Here is a 9,624-nt window from a genome sequence, read left to right as displayed (position 1 = left end):
AAAGGTTGTAAATGGTCGTTAAACAAATGGTTGTAAGTTGAGGTCTACTTCTACTGTCCTGCAGTGACATTCACATTTTAGGACTAGATTATCAACATATTTTTTCTGGCAAGCTTCAACAACTATGAATGAGAGACAAAAATCCATAGGGAAAACACTGTTGCCATATCCATGTATCTCCAACTCCACTGGTTCTTTTTATTCTATTACCTATAGCATTTAACACAGTCCAAAGATGAGTAATTTATCTTACAGTGGGATGCAGACTGAGCCCAACAACCAACTAAAAGATCCAAAATGAATTGCAGTGATTTGACACAGGTTGAAATGAATTCTGAAAGCTTAGATGACCTGCAAGAGCCTTGGTGGCACAGTGGGCTAATGCCTCCTTAAGTAACACCAGCTGCCTGCAGTTAGTGCAGGTTTGCATCCCACCAGGCTCAAGGTTGACTCAGCCTTCCATCCTTCCGAGGTAGGTAAAATGAGGACCCAGATTGTTGGGGGCAATTAAGCTGACTTTGTAATCATGCCGCTTGGGGGTGTGTGTGAAAGCCCTAACAAGCAGGCATATACATAGAATGAAGGCTACTGCTAAGCTTGTAAGCCGCCCTGAGTCTTCGGAGAAGGGCGGGATATAAATGGAATTAAAATAAAATAAAAATAAATAAGTGTGCAGATACAATAACTAGGGAGAAATGTGTCCAAAACGTGGCTCTATGATTTTGTTTAACAAACCAGCCTTTGTGGTTTGCTAAATATAGCTTAGAGTTTAGTACATTGTATAAATCCAGCCAATACTAGTTTATTCAACAAACCATGGCTAAACAAACCTCAGCATACTGCAATAGGAAAATCCATTCATTATCTCATTTTTTGTTCTCTTCTTTCTGCTGCTAAGACCATGGCCTTAAAAAAAAAACTGCTTGCAAATGCTTCAGCTTTCTATAGCTCAATATTATGCAGTAATGTTTAGCTCCCTCTATCTTACTTGTCTGACACAGCCACCTGGTACCTGTAATACATTTGCTGATAGCCAGGTGCTTACATAAGCTGCAACCTGTTACGAACAGGTATTCATTTCAATTTAGAAGAGTGCAATATTTTATGTGAGAATTCTAACATTTTACCGAGTTCCCTGTTTTAGGGCTGCAGCACCTCTGTATCTCCCTATTTTCTTGGGAACGGTGCATATTAACTGACACATGCTTTTGTCTGCAGTCAGGCTAGTTCCTGTTTAGCTTGAAAGCATTGCTTCAGCTTGCTTCTCACCACAGGAGCTGAAACTTTCTGAGCACCCAAACAAGCCTATTCAATGTGGGACTGAGTAGTGGTTGCGTAAAAAAAAAAGGGACAATGGACAAGTTTGACGACATTACAGCTGAGGGGGAAAAAATCATATAGCTGACTAATTTACTCCTTGGTGTGTTTTAGGAAAGAAACAGTACTGCTGCCAAGATTTACCATACTTTTTATTGTACTTTAATGAGTTCAAAGTGCTTCATGAGTATTATCTTTGCCATCACCATTGCAATTAAAGAAGTGGTGGCCACTGTAATACTTAGAATACAGGTGTCATGTAAATAGCAGAATTGCAAAGATGATCTGCAAAGAAGATATAATTTCTACATGGAAATAAATACATTCAATTCAAAGTCATTGTTTTGTGATAGTGGGTCTCCTGTTTCACAAGTTGCTGCTTTACCCACCTTGTTCTTCCGTCTTGCAGTAATGCTCAGAACTTGCAGTAATGCTCAGGTATGCATAGTCTGTGCTTTGAAAAGACTCTTCCATTATTAAAGGTGGGGGGACTCTGTCACAGTTAAATGTATATCTGCCGTTATACCTCCTGCATGCACTCCGAATATATGCCTTCGAACGAATGCCCCTAGTAGAATTCCTCAAGCACCCAACCCATTGTGGGTCAATATTGTCCCCCTGGATAATCCTGAAACAAGAGTTAACCAAGCAACCTCCATAACTGGAATGTTTCTAATGAGCTGTAGAAAAAAAAAATCTCCTGTGTTGCTAGACTAAGGCACACAGACCCGTAAGTTGAGTTTTACGTGTAATGACTTCGTGTGAATATGTTCATACCGGTATGTGTGTCTGTGTTGGGGAGAGCAAGCTCAGTAGAAACGATTTGCAAGTCTTTTTCTTTCCGAGATGCTTCACTTCTCCGTCCAGCCTCCAGTCCCGAGAATTGCCGGTGACCTCTCCATCACCAAACCATGCTTGACCCAGTTTTACTTTCGCGAGGTCAGCCAAGGTCGGCTGTCATCTGCGGGTAGCCTTCGGCAAATCAACCCCTGACTGGCTTCTTTGGGGGTGGGGGTGGGGGCACTTAAGGAGGGGGATGAAACGCGACTACATCAAATCGTTTCGAGACATATTGTGGCAGTCCGTCACAATCACAGGGTAACCGTCCGCGTTGGATTCCTGCTTCCCCGACAGCGCTTGAGCCCCAACTCCTTGGGCGGCTGCTGGCTGCGAACCGGAGAACTGGGACCTTTCCCGAGGAGCCTCCCCTTTTGTGGGCAGGGCCAAGGAGAAACTCTCCGCCGGGCACGGAGCGGGCGAGCCAGTGTTGAGAGCCAGTGCGTGTTTGTGAGACTCTCCAGCTGCGCCTGCCTTCGCCTGCCGGGGAGCGCAGCGTTCCCGCTCGCCCCGCTGGCTCGCCCCCGGCTGGCTTCCCCTCGGCTTTCCAGAACGGGACGATGTCGTCTTCCTCCTCCAAGTCGTGGAGCTTGGGGCGCCTTTCCCTTTCCTCCAGGAAAGGCAGCCTGAAGCCCTCCGCCCTGGAGCTAGCCGAGCACGCCCCCAACGCCCACTACGCGCCGTTCGCCGTCTCCGCGCCCGCCGGAGCCCAGGGCGCGAAGGAGCCGCCGAGCAGCGGCGAAGCGGCTGAGGCGGCCACGGTAGTGATGAGCGCCGATTTCCCGCGCCCGCCGATCAGCTTGGACCCGCGCGTCTCCATCTACAGCGTCCGCAGACCTCTGCTCAGCCGCAGCAACGTCCAAGGCCGGGTCTACAACTTCTTGGAGAGACCCACCGGCTGGAAGTGCTTCGTCTATCACTTCACTGTGTGAGTCGAACAACTTTTTGCTCTCAACTCTCGCCGGCCGGTCCTCTTGCCGCTACCGCCGCCGCCGCCGCCGCCCCCTTCCTGCTCAGGGGTGGCGGCGGCTGACCTCTAACGTCCCTCTTTCCTTTCCCGGTGGCCTGGTTAAACCCCCGGAGTCGAGGGAGGAAACGGAGAGGGGAAGGCCAGCACACTTCGCTCCTGGCGTAGAAAAAGCGTGAAGGCGCTGGGAGGGTGGGCTGGAGAGAGCGAGCGAGACAGAGAGAGAGAGAGAGAGAGAGAGAGAGAGAGAGAGAGAGAGAGAGAGAGAGAGGAGAAAGAAAAAGAAAAAGAAAAAGAAAAAGAAAAAGAAAGAAAGAGAAAGAAATAAATAAAGAAAGAAAGAAAGAAAGAAAGAAAGAGAAAGAAAGAAAGAAAGAGAAAGAAAGAAAGAAAGAAAGAAAGAAAGAAAGAAAGAAAGAAAGAAAGAAAGAAAGAAAGAAAGAGAGAAAGAGCGCCTGGCCTCCCTCCCCTCTCTCCGGGAGTTGGAGATTGTGGGATGCCTGAGGGTCCGTCGCAACTGCGACAGGTCGTGTGTAGCCGGAGAGCTCGTCCTGATGCGATTGATGTAGCCCCTTCTCTGCTGTCAGAAAGGAGTCTGTCGCCCCCCCCCTTCCTCCCGAGATTAGTGGGATGGAACTAAGAGGGGGGGGACAACCTGTCGCGGGAGGGCCAGCTACACACTAAGCTCTCTCCCCCTCCAACCCCCCCCCCCGTTTTCTAAGTGCACTTGGGCTGCCCAATACTTCATCCTTCAACAGAGTGTAAAAATACCGCTCAGGCAGATTTGCAGTCCAGCGCTTTGTGTGTGTTGCAAGTCAGTCCGCTGGAGTTCATCTCCTGGGCAATTGTAAACAGGGCTTAAAGTGCAAACTTGTGTCCTAACTTATGTCACAGCTAAGTTGTAAAGCACATACACTCTCATAAGTGTGTTCATGTGCAACTGCCTATATTGAGGGCTCTTTCAGGAGTCCAGTGGCACACATTCTGCAAATCCTGTCTGTAAGATGTGCACAGTATGGAAGATAGTGACTCTTGTTTTGTTCCAGTCATTCATAATCCATTTAGCAAAGCAAAGTACAAGGTGCTAAGAAGTTATACTTGCTGTTGTACCGGAGCCAATGTTTTGTCGTCCATGGAAAGGAACTTTTAAGTCATCTGCCAGAATCGATCAATTCATTATTTGGAGCTGAGAGGCCTTAACTGCACAGGGCACATATACTTAAGTTTTAAAAAGCAATAAGGAAAAACTGATTTTTGAGCTCAGTGGGTTAGAGTGATGGAATGGTAACAAACTTTGTTTAATCCTTTCCTCCACCCATCCCTTTTCTGCTCTAGATTGGCCTACCTGCAGCACACATGTGTTTCCTATTTCATAGTGTTCTCCCTTATATTTAAAGAAGAGAAACTTATGCTTTGAAACTTATAGGATGAATAGTGCCTAATGCCTCTTTCTCACTCACTTCTGTCTACCCTGAATTTCTCTGGATTTCCTCTGTAAAATTGCTAAACTTGTGTTTCCCTTTTCAAATGTGCATGTGGAATGCCTGAAGTAGGAATCTGGAATGCACTGGAGGAAAAAAGGATATTGCACCAAAAGGGCCAGGAAAATGATAGTTCAGAGTAGGTAACTGATGGTAAGAATTAGCAAAAGAAAATCATTGGAACTGTATGTGTGTGTATGCTTTCATGCAGTCATTAAGATCACACAACACACTTTCAGGCTTATTTTACTGTGGTGGTGCAGTGGTTAGAATGCAGTACTGCAGGCTACTTCTGCTGACTGCCAGCTGCCAGCAGTTTGGCAATTTGATTCTCACTGGTTCAAGGTTGACTCAGCCTTCCATCCTTCCGAGGTCGGTAAAATGAGGACCCAGATTGTTTGGGGCAATAAGCTGACTCTGTAAACCGCTTAGACAGGACTGTAAAGCACTGTGAAGCGGTATATAAGTCTAAGTGCTATTGCTGTTGCTACTGGCATGCTAAATTAGCCACAGACCATGGTTTGCATTTGTGGCTTGTTTAGTATACCAATAGAAACCCACAATGGTTTATAAGCGATAAACAAATGAAACAAATTGCGTTGTGACTTAAAATGGTGTAGCCCAACAGATTGTTGATTTAAAACACTCTTTCATGAATAGCAGGTGATAAGGTCTGATCCTATTGTTACTTAAATAATCACATGCAACTGTTATCTTTCATTTAACCCAATTGAAGCAAGTCAGATGAAGACAAAAACTGTGATAATTAACCAACCAAAGGTGCATTTTCAAGAGGCAACTGGATTTGCTTGTTTTTCTTTGAAGATGTTCCGCTTCTCATTCAAGAAGCTTCTTCAGCTCTGACTGGATGGTGGGATAATTAACCATCTTTTGAAGAAGCTTCTCTGTATTGCGATTGAAATCTATGTTCAAACTTTGGTCATTTATATAAGAACACTATTCCTCCCTCCCAAAATATAAAAGTTGAATTGACTGGGTGAATATGACCTGACAAGAATTATTATGTCATATTAATCTTTGGGTAATATTTTTTAAAACAAAAGGACTTTTTTAAATCATTTTCGTGTTACCAGTAATAATTTGTACTTTGCCTCTTATCTGATTATTTATCTGGTAGGATTAGAAGTGGTGAGCACATGTAGCCTCATCAGAACACTGAAAGTTCTTTTTGCTCCATATACAGATTATACATGTGCCAAGAATTGAGAGCATAAGTAGTATATCCTGAAGCACAGTAGGGCATTAGCTGCCTTTGACATTCTGCTTAGGAGAAACATAAATGATTTGTTTCTTTATGTTGGTATATTTAAAATAGCAATTGTTACAAACCTTACAAAGCTGTTTTGAGCCATGACCTTAACAAGAAATATCAACAGTAGCAAAATAAAATGTACAACCTTTGTATGTAGAATTGTTATATTTGTCTAATCCAAGTCACTTATCAAGATGGGATCTTGGGTATAACACTGTGTATATTTGAGAAAGTAGGTTCAGATATTATGAGCGGATATGATTTTTTAATATAGAAGCAGCACTTAAGCCACAAAACACCACTAGAATCTATTTGCAACAGTGCCTCTGAGCCCTACATATTCCATAGGCATGCTTAGACAATAAAGCAGTATATGGTTGCCAATGGAGAGATAAGAGCATCTTGAAGGGATGGGTATCTGGAGCAACCTCATTGATTTACTAGCTAGTCTACTTTAATACCTATGTTCATCCAGTTATAGATGCTCTTCTATAGCTGTTTCAACAAAAAATAATTCTTCTAAGCATGTTTTTCACGGTATTCTTTAACAAGATTTATTACACTGAAAGGATATATGGGTTTTTAGTGATTGAATCATTTCCTATTTAGAGTCAACTTATTCCCAAATTTATTAGACCAGAGACTTCGTTAGTTTCTTCCTAATAGCTTTCCAGTAATTGGCAAAGAGGTGGTTCTTTTCACTGATAATCGATGAGCTTGCAAAGTAAGTGGCTATTTACAAAACTGACTTCTGAATTCTTATCAGTTGGGTTACATCATTACATCAATATTGCAAGCCAGTTCAATTTGATTTTTTTTAAAATCAGTTTGATGAAAAGGGCCTTTGAGTGGAAAAGTCCTACCAGACTGTCAAACTGATTTGAATCCATCTGACTCAATTCAATCTGAATTGTTGACCCAGTTTATAAAGTCAGCTCAATTTAGTGATTATATTAATTGCCTTCCTGTTATATGTCCAAAATGAACTTTTGCACAACATAGACCTAGTACTTTCCCCACTGCCCCATATTCCATCTCTTTAGTTAGCAACTGTGTGAAGCAGGTTTCATTCTCATTATGGGTTTCCCCCCACACCCACCTTCTTCTCTATCATTTTAGGATTTTCTTTGCTATAAGGTTTTATGATGGTTCTGATGTTGTTTTTCTTTTGGTATTTCTGGAATGCTTGCTTTTTAATATAATCTTATTAACCAGGGGTGTCAAACTGCCGGCCCATGGGCCAGACACGTCATCGGGAAACCACACCCACCCCATTGCCAGCAATGGTGAAAAAGCTCCGATACATTGCGCGACATCATGTGATGTCACAAGTTTGACATGTCTGTTATAAATGGATTATATTAAAAATGGTACTCACAGTCTGAGTCCTGGAAATAGATATAATTTATGCTTTGTTATATAAATCTACGTAATCCTATGAAGGAAAATAGTCCAGAGCTGGGACTTCCATAAATTCTGGATGCAAAAATTTCTGATTCTATGAATTGACATCACCTGATGGTGAGATGGGTGATAGATAGATAGATAGATAGATAGATAGATAGATAGATAGATAGATAAAAAATATCACAAGAGGAATGATTGATAGCTCTATTTTGTTACTTTCTGTTTTGAAAGATTAGCAAGATGTTGAGAATGTGTTTATTTTTATTTATTATTACATTTGTTTCCCTCCATAATCTCAAAAGGCTTTTGGTTATTTAAAAAATATAGAATATTTTGTATGCGAATGTGAATTAACACATCTATAGCTGGATTAAAATTAGAAACATATATGATGGGGTCCTGCAAGTAACTTGGTGCCAAGCCATCAAGGGTTATTGCCAACCCCACTGGATATACCAGACCAGGAAATCAACTCCAGAGGAAGGCTAATGATACTTTTACTGAGGCTGCCTATAATAACAAAATTTTGCAAGTCTTGATTCACTCCAGTGAAATCTAGCTGAGTCACTTCCAAATGTTATCTCGACATAAAAGTGCTTCAGATCCTCTCACCTAGGTAATAATTCTTGCATATTTCCATCCTCATCTATCTATAGCTTCATATAGATAGCACTTTAGTACAGCAATTTAATTTTACCTGAAATTCATTGATAACCATTTCAGGGCCTCCAGCACAGTTGTGGCATTCTCTTACTGGGCCAGGCTAGCTAATATGCATTGGCCAATTCACTTTTAAACTAACTGCAGCTGCTGGGTGATCTTAAAGGGAACACCATGTAGGCCACGGGTGTCAAACTCAATTGTGTCACATGACATATCATGATGTTTTTTTTTTGCCTTTGTGGAGCCGAGGTGGGTGTGGCCTATGCATGACGTATCCGGCCCGTGGGCCGCCAGTTTGGACACCCCTGATGTAGACCCTGCTGAAGGATCCCTGACTGGTGATGAGAAGGGCATGAGTTACTCTAGTGAGAAAATGAAAGGAGAAGGAGTTTGACAGAGCTGAACATTTATAAATCCACTGTTAATGAGAAAAAAAATGCTGGACATACTGCAATGTGCTTTACATGGGGCTGTCGAAGAAGCTGCAACTTGTCTTGATGTGGCAGTACACACAATGATAGGCACCCTAGGTTTACCCATGTAACACCTCTGTTGTGTGAGCAGCACTGGCTTCCAGTTACTTTCCAGGTACAGTTAAAAGTTCTGGTTATTACCTTTAAAGTCCCATTTGGCATAGGCCAGGGCATCTGTTGCCTTTCCCAAAGGACATCGATCCATCCTACCAAATTGGATAGGGTGGACATGCTCCTAATAATTTCTCTTATAACATTGCCACTTTAGGAATGCTAGGAAGTGTGCCTTTTCCATGGCAGTCCCTGCCCTGTCTAACACCTTTCCTCTCCCCTCCCAGCCTTCTGTAAAGCTTTGAAGACTTGGCTTTTCCCACAAGCGCTGGAATAGGAGGTGGTGACTACATGTCAGAAGCTTAACCTGGTGCCAGTTTTTTGTTTAAAATGTTTATGGTTTTAATAGTTTTGATATGACTTTTGTGTTACTTTATTATTGATATTGTTTTGAAGTTACAACTCCCAAAACATTTTAGGGAGATATTTACGAGAGCAAGATTTGAACTGCTTGATACAATGGTCAGATATGGGAGATTTCATGCTATACCGTATAATGAGCGTCTCTGCATTTGCGGAGCTGCAGAGGTAGAGGACCTGGCTCACATCCTATTTGACTGTTGTCTGTATAAGAGGGTGAGAGACAGGTATCTTGGTCTATATACCAAACGAATGACCCCTTGGGATCCCCATATCAAAATAACTTACCTTATGTCCGGCCAGAACTTGAAAATAACATTCAACGTAGCACAGTATTCAAACAAAATGATCCGGTTAAGATCTGCATATGTGGGACTGATTGGGGTAGATTGTAAGGGCAGCTCCGAACAATTTAATGTTATCATATTTTATCTATATCTTAAATTTGCATTTTATTACTATTTCAACTTAAATTGTATTTTAATTCCATTTTAAATTGTATTTTATCAAATTCCATTTTGGATTGTTTTTATCAAGTTTTGGTGACGGTTTGTTGCTGGAACTTTGTACTTTGATATGGCCCAAGGGCTAATCAATAAAGTTGTTGTTGTCTGATATTGTCTTAATTCTTAGTTGGGAACTACCCAGAGTTCGGTATAAGATGGGCGACCAAATACATTTTCTAAATAAATAAGTCCCACTTAATCTGTATTTCTATAGCCCTCCAGTCCAATG

At 42.2% G+C, this 9,624-nt stretch overlaps 1 protein-coding gene across 1 annotated transcript in view; it reads left to right on the top strand.

Annotated features, from left to right (window-relative positions):
• Positions 1-2,606: 2,606 nt before the first annotated feature.
• KCNQ1 (potassium voltage-gated channel subfamily Q member 1) overlaps positions 2,607-9,624 on the top strand; it is a gene marked incomplete at its 3' end in the record, with an annotated part of 409,143 nt that continues 402,125 nt past the window's right edge. Inside the window, exon 1 of the mRNA XM_083348468.1 lies at positions 2,607-3,082. Coding sequence (XP_083204594.1) covers positions 2,715-3,082 — 368 coding nt within the window. The 5' untranslated portion in view covers positions 2,607-2,714. The remainder of the gene's footprint in view (positions 3,083-9,624) is intronic.

Source organism: Vipera ursinii (genome assembly GCF_947247035.1).
Source record: "Vipera ursinii genome assembly, chromosome: 1".
In the NCBI taxonomy this organism is placed as follows: domain Eukaryota; kingdom Metazoa; phylum Chordata; class Lepidosauria; order Squamata; family Viperidae; genus Vipera; species Vipera ursinii.
This window is presented reverse-complemented; position numbering and strand designations above follow the sequence as displayed.